This window comes from Ursus arctos, unplaced genomic scaffold (genome assembly GCF_023065955.2).
Source record: "Ursus arctos isolate Adak ecotype North America unplaced genomic scaffold, UrsArc2.0 scaffold_14, whole genome shotgun sequence".
Taxonomy (NCBI): domain Eukaryota; kingdom Metazoa; phylum Chordata; class Mammalia; order Carnivora; family Ursidae; genus Ursus; species Ursus arctos.
Genome location: NW_026622808.1, coordinates 35,478,307 through 35,497,888, shown reverse-complemented (window position 1 = coordinate 35,497,888; position 19,582 = coordinate 35,478,307). Strand labels below are relative to the sequence as shown.

At 58.2% G+C, this 19,582-nt stretch overlaps 1 protein-coding gene across 1 annotated transcript; it reads right to left on the bottom strand.

The window, feature by feature from the left end:
• Positions 1-2,959: 2,959 nt before the first annotated feature.
• ITIH1 (inter-alpha-trypsin inhibitor heavy chain 1) lies at positions 2,960-16,573 on the bottom strand. Its single transcript, XM_026501010.4, has 22 exons — positions 16,072-16,573; positions 15,789-15,809; positions 15,307-15,473; positions 14,736-14,840; positions 14,183-14,345; positions 13,529-13,642; positions 12,041-12,166; positions 11,841-11,957; positions 11,051-11,219; positions 10,837-10,962; positions 9,719-9,900; positions 9,259-9,444; positions 8,220-8,359; positions 7,480-7,634; positions 7,366-7,380; positions 7,012-7,032; positions 6,542-6,622; positions 6,324-6,437; positions 5,138-5,339; positions 4,091-4,263; positions 3,385-3,496; positions 2,960-3,234 (listed from the first exon to the last, which is right to left on the bottom strand). The coding sequence occupies exons 1-22, from the start codon at positions 16,183-16,185 to the stop codon at positions 3,105-3,107; spliced, it is 2,733 nt and encodes a 910-aa protein (XP_026356795.1). The 5' UTR covers positions 16,186-16,573; the 3' UTR covers positions 2,960-3,104.
• Positions 16,574-19,582: the final 3,009 nt, after the last annotated feature.

Here is a 19,582-nt window from a genome sequence, read left to right as displayed (position 1 = left end):
ACGGGAAGAGTGGGAGGTGGGGGGCTCCCCGGGAAGCTGGGGCGTGGGTGGAGTAACAGGTCCTGGATCTGCCCGTACCCAAGGGGCCCGTGGGGATTGTCAACAGTCAGCAGTCAACAGTGTTGGGACATGGAGGCCCCCAGGGAAAGCAGGCGCTGCGTGTTGGCCCATGGGCCCAGGGCTCCCTGGGTGCGGGCTCACAGGGTGCGGAGTCTCCCCTAAAGCCAATGGCATCTTGGTACTCCTGCCTGTTACCTGCACCACTGCCGCGGCCTCTGGGCTGGCCTCCTGGACAGAAGCCCCCCAGCCCTCTCCAGGCAGCCGGGGCATAAACCCAGGCCTGTCACCCTGAGGCTCCGACCTCCATGGCCGCACCCCTTGCTCACGACCCTTCTTGGGTTGTCACGGCCCCAGGGAAAGGACAAAGGCCTGGTCCTACGCTCCAGCCCGCTCTGTGATCTGGCTCCAGCTTGCTTTTCCGAGCTTACTCTTTTCCCACTGGCATGCTGTCCCCTTCTCGGCACCTCACACCTCTCTTCCTGCCAGCCCTATGTCCTGCCTCCAGAAGCCTTCCTGTTTTGTCCCCTAGCTGACCCCTAGCTGTCCCCTAGCTGACAGCCCTGCACCAGGCTCCCAGTCCCCGAGGGCCTGCGCCGTCATTACTTTCCGCAGAGGTTTGCTTGTTTGGGTCTGATCGTCCGTCTGGATTCAGCTCCCGGAGGGCCAGGCCAGGTCACATGTTCATCCCTGTGTTCCAAGGGCCGGCCAGGGGCTCAGCTGCCCCCACCTCCTGGAGAAGCATTCCCCTAAGAGTCTCCAGGGAAGCTGGAGCTCTGGCTACCGGGACAATGGGAGCTTCGGAGGCAGAGCTCAGGCCTCTCTTGGGCCACCCCAGGGCCCTGGCAGTCCCTAGACCTTCCAGAGTGGCAGCCATCTGCCTGCCATACACATGTGCTTATGAGCAAAGTGACCCAGTGACCCTCCCATGGGGCCACCACTGAATACTGTCGAGGAGGCTGCCCGAGCACAGGGCAGCTGATTCACGGTGTCCTGTGGCCTTGGTTAAAAGCTCTGCACCCAACTATGAATGGTACAGAGAGAGTTGACTGCTGGGAGCAAAGAAAGAGCGAGAAGGCAGAAAGAAGTCTCCATGAGGCAGCAGAAGCCACGAGGAAGAAGTGGGCTAGTGGTTGGAAGTGGCAGGAGCCACAGAAGCAATGATGGAGAGTGGCTGCATCGACAAGACGATATTGGACCAAATGAAGCAACCACTGAGGGGGCCACTACCCATGCGGCAGGACTGCTGGGGTGCCCGTGCTCCCCAGGCCTCTGGAATCCTTATGCACCCCCACTGCCGGCTGGCGCCAATCTCAGGGCCTGACTGGGACCCGTCCCCGCTGCCGATCCCTGCGAGCAGACAGGAGACCCCTCTCAGAGCTGCCACCCAGCCTTGCAGCCTGGCCGCCGGGTGCCTGGCTCCCAGGATATCTCATTCATGTGGTGCTTTTCCGTGCCCATGGTCGCTGAGCATGGGCTGATGGGGGCCGTGGCGGAACGGTCGTCTAACCAGCATTGCCCAGTGGCTCCTCGGGGCCTGCGGCCGCCTGTGGAACTTCCCCAGCCCTTTCCTCTAGGTGCCTCCTCACCCCCAACGACTTGGAGTTTAGTGGGAGGGACGACTTGACATAGGACTTCCGAGGCTGCTCAGCAGACACTGGAGGGACAGCTGGGGACTTGGAGGAACCCAGAGTCACATGCCAAGTTGAGAATTAGATGGACTCTAAGAGCTCTTCGGGCTCACGGCTTTTCCACTCTTCAGGAAGGCCTTGCTCAGGGCGGGCGACTAGCCATCTGGCAGTTTCTCCCTTGAGGAGCCCAGGAGGCTCCAGACGCTGCTGGCCTCTGCGACGCTGTTGGCTGTCCCCCGCCCGCCACTGAGGGCCCTGTGTTCCCTGGGCCTGGGGCAGCCCTGGAGCTCAGCGTTTGTGTGATCAATCTGGGTCCTCATGGGCCCCTGTTGCGGTAGGAACTGGATGGAAAGCCAGCAGAGAAGGAGAAAGCTTTGGAAAGGAGAGGCCCATCAACCTTCACCCGAGGGCCAGCGGCTCCCCACGGTGCAGACAGGTTCACCTCGCCGCACCCTGGGACACTGCGCTTGAAATGGGCCCCGAGGGGAAACCCGGGGAAGGAGCCCTGAAGGGATCATTCCAGGCCTCAGCATGAGGAGGCAGTGGGCTCCCCAAAAGCACCGCTTATGGGGAGTGGCCATCTCTGCCTTTGGGGACTATTCCGGCTCCCACAGCTGGAATTGCAAACCCGCAGCTGGAAAGGCGAGCTGAGGGGGAACGCCCTGGAACTGCCTCCGGAGGCCCCATGCCCAGCGGCTGTAGCATCCAGCTCCCGGCAGGACTTCTTTGGGACCCCAGATCCCTTTCGATTTCATATGCTCCTTTCACAGGTGCATTTTAAGTGATGCTTTGGAATACTAGAACCAAATCCCAGCAGGCTGTGATCCACTGCCCAGCCTGACGGGAGGATCCACATGGGGGGTTAGGCACGCAGATGCTGACACCAGACAGCATGGGTTCAAATCCCAGCTCTGGCACTCATGAGTGATCTTGGACAAGTCACCAAACCTCCGTTTCCTTGGCTATAAATGGGCATGACACAGGTATCCCTTAGGGCTGTGGGGAGCATACACTTAGTTAATTCCAAGAAGACGCAGAACAGTGCCTGTAGAAGCTGCCAGTGCCCGTGAGGGGAGCTGTGTGCAGGGGTCACTCCAGGCGCTCAGTGGGCACAGGATCGGGCAGCTGCCGTGAACAGGGTGAGGTGGGGGCAGAGTTGGCGTAGGGCCCCTTGTGGCCTCCAGGTCTGCCGTGACCCCAGAGCCCTCTGAGCGGCAGTATCTTGGGTTGCCTCCTGGCCACCCTCCCTCCCAAAAAGCAGCCAGCCTGGGTGGACATAGCTTCTCTTTATTGAAAGTCATGGGGGATTTGACACAGTCGATGAGCTTGACCAGGGAGGTGTGACATGGGAAGCAGGTCAGATGCTATCCTCCTCTGCCATGGTCTCAAGAAAGGACAGGTGTGCTGGCTAGGGGCTCAGAAGATGTCAGGGACGATATAGTCAGTATAAACACCGTCAATCAGCCCCGCACCATTGTTGTGGACAAACCAGCAGGTCACCTCCGCCCCGTGCTGGGGGTCCTTGCTGTAGTCTTTTTGCAAGCCCCTGGGGAGATGCAAAAAGCTGGGGTTACCTTTTGGACCCAGCAGGGCTGCACCCCCACCCCCAGAAGCCCACTCCCCCATGTAGCACCTAGATCCCTGACCAATGATGGGAACGCCAAGGGCAGACATACTGGGAGAGCAGCCCACCTACCTGGTGACCGTCAGCTGGTGGCCCTTCACCACCATTGTGGCATCTGTCTTCGTGGGGTCGGAGCCTGGGTGGGGGTCAGACACTTTATAATCAAAGGGGTGGAAGAATTGTCCTGGAAAGGCACAGTGGAAGCAGCAGTTACCACTGGGGGGCCCTCATACTCAGCAGGTGCTCGCTGGAGGTTAGAGAGCTGCTTGCATGCTTTTTCCTAAGGGCGTGACTATGTCTGATACATTTTGGCATCGAAAGCCACCTTTCGCTCACCTGCTATAGAGAAGCAGATATATTGGCGGGCGGTTGTATGTCCTACCTTTATGGACCAATTCCCAAAGAATCTGGTGGGGAAGAGGGGTCAGAGGGGTAGGTGCCCACAGACTGTAGTGTCTGCAGGAAGGCCACAAGGAGAAGTGGTGTGGCCAATGACTCACCCCTCCCGAGGTCTCAGGGACCTGGTCTGTTTGCACCTTTCTGCTACTCAGACCTCTCCCTGCTCGCCCCCACTTAAGCTTTAGTTTCCCCTTGTGTTTGATCACAGGTTTTCTGAGGAACAAGACCCTCGCCAGGACAAGCCCTCTTTGGAGCTCTGAGCCTCGCTGGCCAAGTTGGAGGAGGGCCCGCCCTGGTGCCCAGCTGCAAGTCTGACCCATGGTGAGCCCACTGGCTGCCGCCGCGCACCGCCCAGCTCTGCCTGCCAGGCCGGTCATACCCAGTAGCCCATGTGTCCACGCCGACATCCGGTGACTGTCCAGCACATAGAAGCCCAGGAAGTCCTGGGTGACGGCACTCCCCTTCCACACCCGGTGCAGGACAACCTCAAAAGTGCCCCCATCCTCCACAGACACCACCAGGTTTCTCTTCCTGTTGATGGTCACTACCACCCTGCAGGGCCGGGCGGCCGTGAGGGCAGGTGCAGCTGCATGGCACCCCTCTCCATTCAGCTGCCCTCGTCCTCCTGGATCCAGCTTTCATGAGGTCCCACACCCCCTCACTCCCAGACGGCGGGATGTTACCTGCTACAAGCTCCGTCTCACATGCTGCTATTGGGGGGGGGGGGGCTTACAGTGTGCCAAGCCCTGTGCCAAGCCCTCCATACAAGTTGCATCATTCATTTCTCACTTGGATCGTGCGAGGCTCAGAGAGAGTAAGGAATTTGCCCAGTGTCACACAGCTGGTAAGCAGTAAAGCAAGGACTTGGACTCCATCCTGTCTAATATCAAAGTCTGTGTTCTTTGACTGCTACTCTCATCTGTGTCCTCCACGCCAGACTCTGCCCACTTCTTCCTATAACTCTGCCGCCGAGCATCAGTTCTGGTACTTGGCAGAGTTTGGTGAATGAGTGAGTGGAAGGAGGAACAAGCACAACACAAGGCATGCTAAGACAGAAGCTGAAAGAGAAGCCTGGAGAACTCTGGAGTTTAGCAGAGAAGAGACGAGGTGGGTTTCAGGGAACAGGTGGCCTTTGAGCTGGGCCAAGGAGGTGAGTAGGCTTTGTTTGGTGGCAATGGGAATGGACTGCAGGGCAAAGGCACCACAGAAACCCAGGTGTGCAGGCAGCCAGGCCTGGAGCACGGGTCCGGGAACAGAGAGCAATGGGCGGGAGGTCACATGGATGTCATTCACTGACATGGCTTAGGGGACTGGGGTCCAGCAAGCTCAGGCAGCTGAGCTGGCTCTGGGGCTTTGTGCCTTATCCCTCCCCACCCCTGCACTGGCTTCCCCCGCCCCCCCCGGGCCCCGGCCCCAGCCTGGTTACTCATGCTGCCGCAGTGAAGCCTGGTCCTTCCAGGAGAACACGGGTCCACCGGAGCCAGGGTTCAGGGTTATGTTCTGAGGAGTCACTTCCAGCCGAAAGCCCGTTGCAGGGTTCGAGATCCCCAGCCTCCCGAAATACGTGCCCTCTTGCTGCCCAGGGCTCCTGGCCTTGTTGCCAATGAGCTGCCCATTCACGGAGAAGCCTGCAGAAGGGTGAGGGGCCCTCTGAGTCAGGGAGGGGCCAGCTCTGGCTAGATGCCTGCCAGCCTGCCTTGGCTCACACCATGCGTCCCTCCTGGGAGACACCCATACTCCACCCGTGCCACACTGGCTTGGAGGGTCTCACCTCCCAAGGGGGTCTTTCAGGAGTAGCAGAGGCCACACAGCACCTCTCCTCGCCCCTCTCCTCCTACCACACTAACTACCTGCTACTTAGTCCTTGCTTCTGGGACATTCTGGGTCTTATCACCCCAAGGATGGGCCTTGGGTCTGCTCCTTCTCTGTGGTCCTAATCCCTGACACAGGAGCAGGGCACAGAGGCCTCCTGTGACCTGAGCAGTCCCCAAGCCCCCTCCTTGTCCTCACTACGCCAACACAGCATGTCATCTGAGAATTTGTTTGCCTGTTTCCCTTCGCTAAACTCCACAAGAACAGGGACTTTGGCTCAGTCCTCCTGCACCCGTAAGCTGGAGGAGGTGCTCAGCAAACCCTTGCAGATGGCCTGACTGGACTGGGAGGAGGGAGAGAGAGTGGCCCACAGACGGACAGGGAGTCGTTCCACCACCTGAGCACCGCTGGGGGTGGACTTAGAGGCTCCATTGGGGGGATGAGGCAGGATCACTACGTAACTTGCAGAACTGGGTACAAAATGAAAGTGAGAGGCCCCTTGTTCAAAAAAATGTTAAGAATTTCAAGACGACCAGAGCAGAATATTAAACTGAGCATGGGCCCTTCTAAGCATAGGGTCCCGTGTGCCTGCACGGGTCACACGTCCATGAAGCAGGTGCCACCTAGGGCCTAGGCAGGTAGATGAAAGAGAAGGAGGCAGGTTGAGCCCAGCCGGGTGACTGGGGCACAGAGGCTGTGGGAAGTGGAGGCCACGGCACTGTCCTGTCTGCAGCTGCACATGGAGGATGGGGGAGTCCAGGCCCCACCCCGTGTGGTGGAGGGCGTGACGTCACCCGTACCTGTGTCCAGGTCCTGCACCAAGCTGAGGACCACACCGGGCTCCTCATTGATATTGAAGCACAGAGTATCCTTCGTCTGGGGCACGTGGATGAGGAAGTGGGGATCAGTGTCCACTGGGGGCATAGCATGGAGTCCGTTAGATTGGGCATCAGGCAGGTGGGCTGGGACCAGCCAGGAGCAAGGCAGGGGTGTCCCTCAGACCCTCCCCAGGACTCACCTCCAGTCACTTGGTTTGGCAACTGCTGGATGTTGGAACTGGACCGAGTCGGGGAAGGCTGCAGAGCCGACAGCATGAACGCTGGCGGGGAGTGAACAGCATTTAGGAGGATGGCACCCTGCTCCCCTGGGGCTGCTGGCTCCTCTTCCCGGGCCCCTCCACCCAGGCGGCAGGCCTGAAGCCACAGAGCAGGAGTGGCCCCTGAGCCCCCGATGCCTCTGGGTGTGTTGACCCCCCCATCTGTCTCCTTTTATGGGGACCTGGTGGAGCTGGGGGCAGAAGGGGATGCCAGGCCCGGTCAGGGGGCCGTTCCGAGGGTCCCAGTGAGAGGCAGTGAGGAAGCCTCTGTTGTCTGTCATTTCCTCCTCAGGCAAGTAGGGGCTTTGCTTGGGGTGGAACACACAGCCTGAGGGACAGCGCGTGGGGAGGAGAGAGGTAGAGATGTATGTCGGCGGGATGCAGCCACTTACTCTTTCTGTTTCCCAGCATCTCTGTAGAGGACAACGACAGAGGACAGCATCACCCTCACCACCCCACCTGAGAGGCACGCGCCTCATTCCCCAAGGGCACCCTGGGCCCAGAGGCCAATCAGGCCTCGGCCGACCCTCCTCCTGGGATCCCAGCCTTCCTGGGCTCTTTGCCCCCTGCCCCCCACCTGGGCCATCTGGCCCAGAGGCCTGGATGTAGGCTGCACAGGGGCTCCCCAGGTGCACAGGGGGCAACAGCTAGTTTGTGGTGAAGGGGTGGGGGATGTGGAGGAGGGAGTCCGGTGCCTGGAGGCTGGAGCACGAGCTGCTGAAAACCAGCATGATTTAAAAACTCACCCAAGGGCAGAGAATCTGGAAGGGAGAGAAGGGGAAGAGAATTAAAGCCCAGGAGGTTTTTGGCCCTCAGAAGCCTCCCTAGACCCCCAGCCTGGCCCTTTCCAGAACACATACCCTCGGGGGGCTTGTCAATGACGGGCTCCAGGCCGTCCTGGTCCGCCATGCCCCTGATGGTCATGGACGTCAGCGGGGTCACGAACTGGTAGGCCAGCGACATCTGCAGGGCCTTGGCTGTCAAGTCGGCCTTCTCCTTCCCCTCCAGCTTCATCCTAAGAGACACACACCGGCTCCAAGTCCCGCAGCCTGGACAACAGCAGACTCGCACTCCCTGGCCCTTTTCTGCTCATTTGTTCACTCACTCCCTCATTCAGCAAATAGGTGTGGGGCACCTGCAGTGCCCCTGTCCCGTGGCTGCCTTCAAGGACCTCGTGACTTAAAGCCCTCGCACCGGGAAACCTGGCGATGCGGCAGGGCTGGGACTGTGCCCTAGAGAGACACAGAGAACTGCACGGCTGTGAGATTCTGGGCGAGTGGTCTAACGTCTCTGCACCTCGGCGTGCTCACCGTGAAATGGAGATAACCAGGAAACTGCCCTGCAGGGTGTGGGGATGAGCCAAGCGTGTCTGGACACGGCAGCCCCACGGAAAGGGCAGCCTCCCCCTGCCCGGCCGCTCGGCAGGGGCAAACCGTGGTCGGCCACACTGTGGACTAACGGGTTGATGTTAACCCCGTGAGCGAGGCTGAAGGCCAGTGCTTCTGACCTGCTCCCCACCTCGAAGGCCCAGAAGCACCCCTTCTCCGTTCCCCTCATTGGTCCAGAGGCCCCGGTGTCCAAGCCCCCGCCCCGGTCCTACCGCTTGGCCAGCAGCTCCTGGATGGTGAGGTAGGCCCAGAGGCGTTCAACGTGGTTCTCCAGCATGTGGCCCCGCTCCTGGAGCAGTTTCTTCATCTCCCCCTCATCCACCAGGCAGGTCGTCTTGAATTCTTGGCCCTCCTGAGGGTCGCGAGGGGGAGAGGGGCCACGTGCCGTGAGGAGCACCACCGCTGGCCGGCGCTCCAGGCTCCCAGGGCCCCCCTGTGCCCGGTCTCTGCGGTTCGTCCACCGCGCCGCCCTGCCCCCCCGAAGTTACTCTCTCGGGGGGCTGCCATCAAGCCGCCAGCTGTTTCCACTCTGTTCCACTCCTCTAAAGGCCCACCACGTCCCCCACACAAACGCTACTCTCTTCCAAGCCTCAGGAGCCCGGACTCGCCCGCTGGGGGCGCCCCGCGCACGGGCACCTCGCGACACGGTGCCGAGATCCAGTGCGCTGGTACCCTGTGCTACAGAGAGGGACACTGAGGCCCCGGAGAGCTGGACCTGTTCGCTGCAGGTCACCCAGCTGGTGAGGGAGGAGCCAGGGCCCAGCTCAGCTTTCCTTACTCAAAGCCCCGGTTCGGAACCCTTGACCGCACCGCAAGGCGTGAGTCAGCACCCCGCGGTCAGGTCCAGGTCTGACACGCCTGCGACCCCCGCGGCGTGCACACGCACACACGCACTGCACTGTGGCATGAAGCTGGGTGCACAGAAGTGTTCGGGAAAAGGCTGTCAGGTGAGAAAGAAGAGGCTGGCCTCTCGCTCTCATGCCTTGGCGGGGAATGAGGTAAGGAGTAACAGGTGATTCATTTTTGGTCAAGGGCCTACAACGAATCAGGCCATTTTGGTCCCATTGCAGCCCACCCCGGGGATGTCTGCATGCGGGAACGTTCAGGCCTGGGGTGGGGAGGGGGTGGCATGGTGCATGGGTGGGGACAGCCCTCTGAGGAAAGAGACGGGGGGAAGCAGGGAGGAGCACGGGGTGGATTTAGACCCTCTGCGTGCTGCCAGACCTCCCCCCTCCATAGCCCACCGTTTACCCCACGGGCCAGCACGTCAGCCTTGAAACTGCCCAGTTTGTGGTCAGCGATGCGTCCCGCCACCATGATCTCCGAGCCTTCGTAGTACTGTTTGTGGCGGTGCTGGGTCAGGGCTGAGACGGTGTCCGGCGGGTAGAGCAGCTCCACGTCCACCAGGAGCGGGTTGGCTACCTGGTCGTAGAAACCCTGCAGGCAGAGAGGGGGGCACAACCTCAGAGCTGATGGGTCACCCCGAGCACCCGATGGGGAAACGCGCTCACAAAGTGGGGTGTTGGGACCCCCACTCTGCAGATAGAATTGCAAGCTCATAGCGGTTAAGTAACTGGTTTAAGGTCACGCAGCTGATTCAAACCACCTTCTAGAGCTTTATCTGCTCCTCCGGGTGGATGGGCTGCCAAGGCCGGGCTGCCCACGGCCTGCCGTTGGTGGCGGGTTGTGGGAGAAGGCGGTGGGGGGAGACCTGCAGCTGCTGGGTGGCGTCATGGTCCTCGTAAATTCTCTGGGCCCGTCCGTTGTTCTCCATGGACATGACCTCCAGGAAGTTAAAGTCCACGTCGTGGCCAAAGCCCAAGTTGTAGAGCGGGAACCTGCCCCGGATGGCGTTGCGGACATTCTCGAGGATTTGGGAACGGTCTGTCACGCCTGCAGCCACACACCCAGGCAGTGCCGGGACACGGACTCACAGGCATGTAGGGCACAAGGGGGCTTTAGGGCACACTCCCTGGGGGCCAGGCCTCCTATGTCAGACCCCCACCTATTTCCTGTCCCCACCAGCATCTTGAGGCAACGTCTCCCGCTGGCTCAGTGGGCGACCACAATAACTCCTAACAGCCCCTCGCGAACTTGCCCATCTATGTGGATCCATCATGAGCAGATGGGACTCTGCTCTCAACCTTCCCGTAGGTCATTGTCATGGCCTGCAGGGCCCTCCCGACCTTCCCACCCTTGTTCCACCTAGTCGGCACATGTCTGCTGTTCTCAGGCAGGCCCTGCCATTGTACACACCTTTTTTCTTTGCCCAAGCTGCTCCCTCTGCCAGATATCCCTTCCTGCTTCCCTTCTCCTCCTTCCAGCCTGAGCTCACGGGTCACATCCTCCAGGAGGCCTCCTGGGACCTTGCCTGGGCCAGACACCCCTGAGCCAGTGGCCCTGTTCTTTCAGGGCCCTCAACAGAGCAACTGTTCCTGGGTCTGCCACCCCAGTGGATCCTGTGCTCCTCAAGGACAGAGAAGAATCGTGTCCTCTCGGTATCTCTTCTTGGTCCCTAGTCCTATGCTTGGCACGCAAGTGGTGTTGAATACATAGTTCATTAAACTCAACCTGGGAATCCCGCCTATCATCCTGGGATCTGCGTAACCCTGTGTCATACAGATACTCCCCCAACTGCCCAGCTCAGCATAGAAGTATGCCTTGTAACTCCCGTGGATGTTATGGTCTGAACTCTGTCTAGATCAGGGCTGGACTTTGCCCGGATGCACCCCCTGTGGCATCTCCAGCGGTTGGCTTTCCAAGCTCAGCTTGAACACCTTCCGTAACAAAGAGATCACCACCTCCCAGCACAGGCCTTGAGGTGCTCACCCTCTGTGGGCTCGCCATCCGTCAACATGATGAGAATGGAGGCGTGGTTGCTGAGTTCGGGGAGGCTCCCCTGAGCTTGGTTCAAGATCTCAATTCCCCGGAGCAAACCTCCATTCAGGTTTGTGGCTGCAAAGGAGGGAGAGGAGGCCAGTGTACGCCCTCCTTCCAAGGGGACAGAGGCGACGCCAGAGTGACTCAAGACCCCTGCCCTTACCCCCAGCCAGGAAGAAGCGCCGTACGAAGTCTTGAGCCGCGCGCAGGTTGGCGGGGGACGCCTGCACCAGCGAGCCCCTCCAGGACTGCACTTCAGACCCAAAGAGGACCAGGTCGAAATAGTCCCCTGGCCGTATGTCCCCCAGGATTTTAAGGAGCGCCTCCTTGGTCTGTAATGACAGGACAGTCGGTGGAGGGACATGGCCCTGGGAGAGTGCCTCCTGTCTGCTCCAGATACCCATTTGAGAGATCCACAGGACAGAGGCACACAGAGGACAGATGGGAGGGGATGGACAGGACAGCCAGGTGGTGCCAGGAGAGGAGTGTCCTGTGGAGCCCCAGGGGTGGATGAGGGATAGAGAAGGCAAGAGGACCCCGCATGGGGAGAAGAAATGACCAGGGCAGAATCAAGAAAGAGTTTCTGAAACTTTGCTGGCGGAACTGTGGCTCTCAGAGCATTGTGGGAAGTGGGCTGTCCCTGCTGCCAGATGCCTCCCCGGGGACAGCCATGATTGCCCCTGGCATGTTCAGTGTACCCCCCATCACTAGACCCACAACCCCACGGGCATCCTACTGTGCTACTGAGGAGAAGGGGATCCACTTGCCACGGTGGTACAGTGAGGACGTGGCTGATGCCAGAGCCCCTGACTGCTGGGATTCCCTGTCAAACCACCCTGCCTCCGACCAGGAGCAGAAACCCCAAACCCAGACTCTGGGACAGCACCAGTGTGGGGTGGGGGCTGGGGCTGGAGAAGCTATTGCTGGGAGAACTGCTTAAAGCCACAGTTGACCTGTTTCACTTTCTGCCCTTCCATGGAGGTGCTAATGTCAATCACAAAAACCACGTTCTTGTTCAGGTTCGTCAGGTTTTGGGGTGCAAAGAAGTGGGCAAAGTGGTTATTGGCAACCTGAAACACAAGGGAACAAGTGAGGCTTGTCACAAGCACCCCTGCCTGGCCTCTGAGTCTCGGGCCGGAAGCTTCGGGCTTACCAGGAGGTCACAGAGTTGGTCTCGATTGACATCGTAGGTCACCTTGAAGTCCCCATTCAGCAAGGATGTGGAGCACGTGGGGCAGGATTGCTGCTGACCCACAGTGGGGCGGAAGAGCACGTGACCCTGGAAAGGAGGAGGATGTGAGGCATTACTGGCTTAGTGCGGCTGTGGTCCGGGTGTTTGCAAAGACAACATAAGTTTGTGTGTGTGTGTGTGTGTGTGTGTGTGTGTGTGTGTGTGTGATGCAAGGGCATAGAAATGAGTCTGGAGGGCCCTTCACCCCGCTGCTGCGAGCACACACCTACAAGGTGGTGGGAGAGAAGACCTGTTTCTTTGTGTATATGCTTCGGAATCACTGGGCTTTTCTACAACAAGCGTCACCACTTTGGGTACAAAATAATAGTAGTATGAGAACAAGGGACATCGGTCAACTCAAACCGTGGAGTAAAAAAGCAAGGCCACAATACTGTGCTGGAAAACAGAGCCCCCCCCCCATACCTCCCGCTGGTAGACCAAGAGCAGAGGCTGCAGGAAGGACCCGGGGCGGAAGCTAAGGTCTGGGACGACGTGGCATTGGTGCTTGGGGAAATTAGGGACGGTTTTTACTCGATACTTTTCTAGTCTTGTAACTTTCCACTCTTTCCTTAAATACTTTTAAATTTTTACTTTTCATTTATGTGTTTGTTATAAAAGTAAGAGAGACTCATCAAAACCTCCCTCCAAAACTTGAAAAGGATAGTTAGGAAGACACAGACCCACCCCTCGGTCCCCTAGTAAAAGTAAGCACGTTTGCTAACACTCTGGGTATCCTACTTTTTTAAAAAAAGAACCCCTGCAAAACTATAAGAAACATTTCCTTCATATGAATTATGATGGTGTCACTACCAAAGGTAGGAGGGAACTGAAGGGTTTGTTCCTGGTTCTAGTTGAGGGCAAGTTAGGAAGCTGGGTCCCGGCTGAGTACCACCCACCCATAATGCCACACTCCACCAGGACCCAGGGAAGGGGCAAGCAGGAGACTTCGGGAGTTCCCGCAAATGGGAGGTGCGTGACAAGTGGCAAGTGGTGAGGCAGACCAAAGGCCTTCCCAAACTGAACTCTGTTCCCTAGAGCCCTGGAGCTTGCGATCCTAACTGCAACACCATCTGAAATTTCTTCGTGTGCCCTATATTTCCCTGAACGCTTTCCTGTGGGTGTGACATAGCAAAGAGGAAACTGAGGCTCAAACACGTGAGCAGCTCACCCCAGACCATGCCAACCAGCGCGGTGCTTCCCCAGCCTTGGCACGCAGGCTTTTGCTAAGTTGCTCTGAGAACCAGGGGTACCAAGTTCCCTGGAATACCAGCCACAAAACGCCTCTGTCTCTCACCAAGGCAGCCCGCAGCCCCTGCCTGGTGCCCAGGCCAAGCCCGGACACTCCGTGAGGGGTTGAGCCAGGCTGAGAAGTCCTGAAGTCCCGCCACCACTCCCAGCCATCCCACGCACCTTTTTCCCTGAGAAGGACTTCTGGATGAGTTGGCTTGCCAGTTCCTTGGAGAGGAAGGAGGCCTGGGCATCCAGCTTGCTGATCCCCTGAGGCTCAAAGATGTCCACGTCGATCTGCATCATTGAAGCCCCCAGGCTCCCATTGAGGCCACCATCAAGACTCAGCCAAGAGCCAACTTGTGTCCTGGCCACCCACTGTGTGCTGTACCCACCTAGCCCTCCTCACAGGGCCTGGCATGTGGTAGGCACCCCAAAAATATAGGCCAAATGAAGGTGTGCATGCCTGGGCCCCTCCAGCTGGCTGCCACTGAGGTGCCAGCAACAATCACAGCCCCTTCGGCTGCCCGGGACTTTCTGGTCTACCAACGACCTGGGTGTTCAATATCCCTCGTGATCCTTGTGGCAGCTCTGGGACATGCAAGAAGCCCCATTTAACAGATGAGCGAGCCAAGGCTCAGAGAGGAGGAAGCGGCCGGTAGCTCCCTGCCCAGGAAGAGCCCGCTAGAGCCCTCCCAAGGAGTCAGTCCCCTTGCTGTGTGCTCAGGCCTGGGATGGCACACGGGTGCCCTGAGCTGGGCTCGGAGCCCCAGTGAGAGAGAGGCAGGAGCCCTGCTCCCGAGACGGCGCCCTTGCAAAGGGTCACGTGCAATCTACCTCAAAATGTTGCACGAGCTGCTTGGGCTTGACTTTGATGACAATGTCGTACTGCTTGAGTCTGCGCTTCAGCACCTCCTCGTAGGTCAGGCGGAACGTGGCCTTGCTCCGGGGCCCGATGTTGAGGTGGATGGCGAACTGCTCCATTGTCCTCCCCGAGGCCCTGGACACACCGCCATCGCCCACAAGAGACAGACAAATGGGGAGTGCGCGTGGGTCCTTGTCACCTGAAGCATGGCTCTCAGAATCGATTTCTCTTACATTCGTGCTACTCCCGGGTTTCCTGGCCCTTCACCCTTGTCTTAGCTGGCTGGTCAGGGTCAGGGTCAGGGCCCGAGGACAGGACCCCCTTCTCTCAGAGGCTGGTCTGGGAGGTAAGCAGGTCGGCCTCAGCCCTGTCCAGTGCACTTGTACTGGCATTTGGGTTCAGAAGTTTGCTCCCTTCCCATCAGCCTGGAGCTGTTCCCCAGCCAAGGCCAGCCGGCAGCCCTCAGGTCTGTCCTGGCTAGGGAGGGCGGCACCAGAGACTGGGGCAGCATGGCCCAGAACCCACCTGACAAGGCCGGCATTCTCTCCGGAGACGGCGGCTTTCCGGTACTGTTTCCATGCGGACACTTTGTCCTTTATGTCCCCGATGAATGCGTTTCCATCTGCTGTGCTACAGGGAGGAAGCAGCCCTCAGGGGAAGTGCCCCTGCCCCCAACCACTCAGGTCCTTCATGCCACAGGCGTTCCCAGCCCAGACCCTGAGAAGGCCCTGTCCTGGTGCGTGCTCACTGAAGGCATCTCCAGCCACCTCCCACTGCCCGCAGAGTTGTTCAGGGGCCCCACATCAGTGAGGGGGGCAGCCAGAGCCACAGAATCCAACAAGAGATCTCAGGTGCCAGCTTTTGCTCCTTGGGCCCTATGCTGAAAACATACTGTCCGAGGCCCCACTTCGCTCTCCAAGACGGGAGCCCAGAACAGACCTAAGCGGTTTGCTCAGCCCCTCCGAGCCAGAGCTGGCCTACGGCCCTTCCGGAAAGAAGGAGATGGTCTGCACCGTCCGGCCACCCAGAGCCATGGCTTGGGGCTGGGTCTGATGGATGGACAGCTCTGGGTGTGGGAGTCGGGCAGGGCACGCACATGGCAAAATCACTGATGAAGGCCGTCTTGGGGATTTCCACATCGAAGGCTACTTCCCTGGCTTCGTCGGCATTGTTGACCACTTGGCTGGTGATGACATAGTGGGCAAAGCGAGAGGTGACTTTGCAGTTGACCTTCAAACTCCGGATGGTCACGCCGTCGACGGCCTAGAGTGAGATGTGGGGGGGCTGTGGCTGGGAGGGGGGGTGGGGGCCTCTGAGCCAGTAAGAGACTCCCGTGTTGTGTAGGGGCTCGGCACCCAGCTCAGAGGCCAGGGGCCCAAAGAACAGACCAGATCACCTGGGAAGACCCATTCTATCCTCTCTGTCGGAGACCGCGCAGTGGGGTGTGCAAGCCCCCGTTTCTGGGAAATGGAGTCCCTCTGCCCAGGGCGCTGATAGAAGGGCTACCCCTGAAGCATGGGGGAAAACAGGCTGTAAGATGGCCCCACCACAGACCCCTCTGTAGAGACTCTCACTCACTGTGTCCACAGTCTGTCGCTTCTGTAAAACAAAACCGGGACGAGTGTGAGCAGGAATGTGCAGGGGACCATAGCTTATCTGCTCAGGGGTGGGAGTGGGACACAGTCTGTGTCCTCTACCCCTCAGCCTCACCTCCCCCTTGCTGCTTGGACACCACCTCTCCGGTCAGCAGTGGTCAGGGTGGGTGGGGGTGGCCCCGGGCCCTGGGGTGAGGGTCTTGTGTCCCTCCTGGGCGCATTCTGGCCCAGCTGCCTGTTTCTGTCCCAAGGGTTTACCCACATACCTTGCTGACTTTGGGCCTGCCTGTGGGTGAACCCTGAGTGGGCACGGCCTGCAGGACGAGGAGGGAGGCCAGGTACACGCACAGTAGCGCCCGCAGCCCCATGGTGCCATCCATAGTCTCAAGGCTCCTGTTCCCTCGTCACTTCGCTTAGACTGTTAATCAATAAAGTGCTGGATAAACATGGATTAAACATTAGACAAGGTGAAGGCAAATATTACAATTGGGGGGAATCAAAATCTAGGAGTGAAGTCTTTCTCCTCGGGGGGGACTCCCAGCTGTGTCAGCTCCCGACCAGACTCAGACTGAGCCCCTTTTATGGAGCCGCACTCAGCTGACGTGAAGGGCGAAGACCCCGATGGCCCATCTAATCCTGGGTCTGGCGCAGGCCACACCAGTAATATGGTGACACGCGTCAAGAAGCCACAGTTAAAAGTGAACTTCTGAAGTTCGTTAGGTGTTACTTTCGAAATTCTTTAAGTATCAGCGAACTTCTCGCAGTCCCAGTCTGGCCGGGGCGGCAGATAGGGCAGCTCGCCAAGTGTCTGCCCACGCCCACGTCTCCAGCCACGCCACCCCTAGTGGCGGTTCTGCCACAGGCCGTCTGGCCAGTCCTGGGGCTGCATAATGGGCGGCCCGTGTGCCTTAAGGACAGTTGCTTCATCCCTCTGGACCTTCGCGTCCAGATTTGGAAAGAATAGAAGTAACCTCATCGTTCCTCTACCTGGGCAGGGATGCCTAGCAGGTAAAGGGGAGGCAAAGATGAATACCATGTTTTCATAATGGAGGGCTGAGTACGCACCCCCTGCATTGATCTAAGCCCTTTGCTGCCTCATTTTATCCTCATGGTGTCCCTGGGACATTGGTCCCATGGCAGAAGACAGAACAGGTCTCCAAACCCAGATCTTTCAGACTCCAAAGCCCAAGCTTATCATGGAATGACAGAAATACCCTCTGTATTATTAGGAAGAAAGGAGAAGCAGAGTTGAAAACCCTAGGGACCCCTTTAGGACTTTCAGTTCCTTCATTTTTCTGCCCAAACTCTCCCTGTCTCCCATAAGCCACAGTACACAGGGCAGACATGGCCCCGATCAATCCACTCCGTGGCCCTGGGTGGGATGTGCTGGTTGCCGTGACCCTGATGGGGTGAGGGGGCGCAGAGGCCACTTTGATCTCTGTTTGCTTGTCTCGGACTTTGTCTCTCAGAACAGCTTCTGGGAAAAAGTTTATCATCCCCAGGCCAGAATGACCTTCTGGCCTGTTTTCTGGCCTTTGCGGAAGATGAGATGGATCGACATGAAATTGCATTTGAGGTTCTGTTGATCTCCTGCACGAGCCTCAACTCAGCCCTTGGTGGGTTGGGCATGGTGCCAGGCACCAGAACACAGTGATGAACCCGAGTGCCTCGCTGTGTTCAGTGAGCTGATGCATTGGGAAAAGGAGCCAGAGAACTCAAAGGAAGCCCAGTGAGTGTCAGAGTGTCAGAAGCTAAAGAGGAGCACGAAGAAGCTGTAGTCATCTGGGAGAGGCCGAGCTCACTCCCGTCGGGCTTAGGGGAAGTCTCTTGGAGGAGGCGCCTGGGAAATAGAGCAGCCCTTGGGCGGGGGAGGAGGAAGGACAGGGAGAGAAGGTGGGTGGATAGGTGTGAAGCATGCTTGGGGAAGGTGCAGTTGTCTGCGTCATGGAAGCAGGACCTGATGACGAGGGTGGCGAAAGAGGCTCGGGAGTGGTTTGACCAGCCTGGCACAGAGGTCTGAAAGGGGCCCATCTTTTGGGTGGAAAACACTAAAGATGATTTGAGCAGGGGCGTGGAAAGATCGAGACTGGACTGTTGGGAGATGGCCAACACCAAGCTTCGTCCATAGAAGGTTCGAGAAATACATTTGTGTGGCTTGTGGGTATGGGCAGAGCTAAAAGTGACTACTGCCTGGCCAGCTCTCAATGTCTTTTGTGTCCTACCTCAAGCACTGCTCACAACTCCCCCAGGAGTTGGATAACATTACTGCTCCCATGTCACAGATGAAGAGGAGAGGCTGACTCACCCTGTGCTTGTGGAAGGTGGTGGATGGGTGGACAGAAAGCAGGTAAGGCTGCAGAGGATTGCGTCTGATGGCCTGGGGGGGGGGCTGTGCTGCTGGTGCAAACGGATGGCACCTAGGACATGGGACAGCTCAGACCTGCACTGAGTTCCACCCATACAGCAAGCTGCCTGCTTGATTTGCTCAGAGCTCAATCAGATATGTCCAAACTGAACTCATGACTTTCTCTCCCCCTCCTGCACTCCACCACCAAGCCTGGTCTTCCCTTCCTGTTGCCCACCCCAGTGAAGGTGTCCACCACCGTCCATCCAGGCATCCACACCAGAAAGCTGGGTGGCATTCTGCGTGGCTTCTGCCCCTAGACTCCCCACCCCTCACCACCCACCTCTGACTCTCTAAATATTTTTATAATCCATTCACTTCTCTCCAAATTCCCTGTTGCCACCAAGTCCAAGCCACCCTCATCTCTCACCTGCATGGCTGCTCCCCCTACCTCCACCCTACTCCTACAGCGTACTCTCCGGCGGAAGCTGGAGTCAGCATTTAAAAACGTTGATCTGGGGGCGCCTGGGTGGCTCAGTTGGTTAAGCGTCTGCCTTCGGCTCAGGTCGTGATCCCAGAATCCAGGGACCGAGCCCCATGTTAGGCTGCCTGCTCAGCGGGAAGCCTGTTTCTCCCTCTGCCTGCCACCCCCCTGCTTGTGCTCTCTTTCTCTGACAAAGAAATATATAAAATCGTAAGAAAAATACATACATACATACATACATACATTGATCTGCTTGAGACCTTTCCCTGTCTTACACATTTCCAGGTCCTGAGTGATCTGGCCCCTGCTGACCCCTCCATCTCACCCAGCCATGCCCCCCACCCCGGATCTCTCAGCTTCAACCACACAGACTTTTTTCTAATCTCTGTAGGCACTTTTTCACTCATTCATTCATCAGCCCCACTTCATCTCCATTCACACGTGCTGTGTGCCAGGCCCATGTCAACTGCTGGGGTTGGGGTCTTGAGGTAGGCAGAGCCGGCCCAGTGCTGAGTTCACACTGAACTGCGGAGGTGAAGTCACAAAATAAGTCCATTGAGCCTTAGCGTATGGTACTTCCTTCACCTGAAGAAAGTTTTCCTTAAAACTTCGGTTCAGGAGTGATTGCTTGGGACAACCTCCCTTGGATGCCCGGGCTGGGCCTGGTGACCTTTCAGCATGGCACTGACCTCGGTTGGCAAAGATAACATATTAGCATGCTTCATGGATTAATGATCACCTCTGTCTTCAGCTGTAAGCCCTACAGGGGCAGGACTTTGTCTGTCTTGTTCACTTTGCGCTTCCAGGGGAGGGCACTAGACTTGCACCATGCAGGCCCACACTGAATGTCTACAGAGTGAATGATAGGTTTGAAGAAGAGCAAGTTGGAAGAGGTAAAAAGCAGAGAGCAGAGTACAGAACCTTGGAGAACCTCAAACCTGAGGGAATC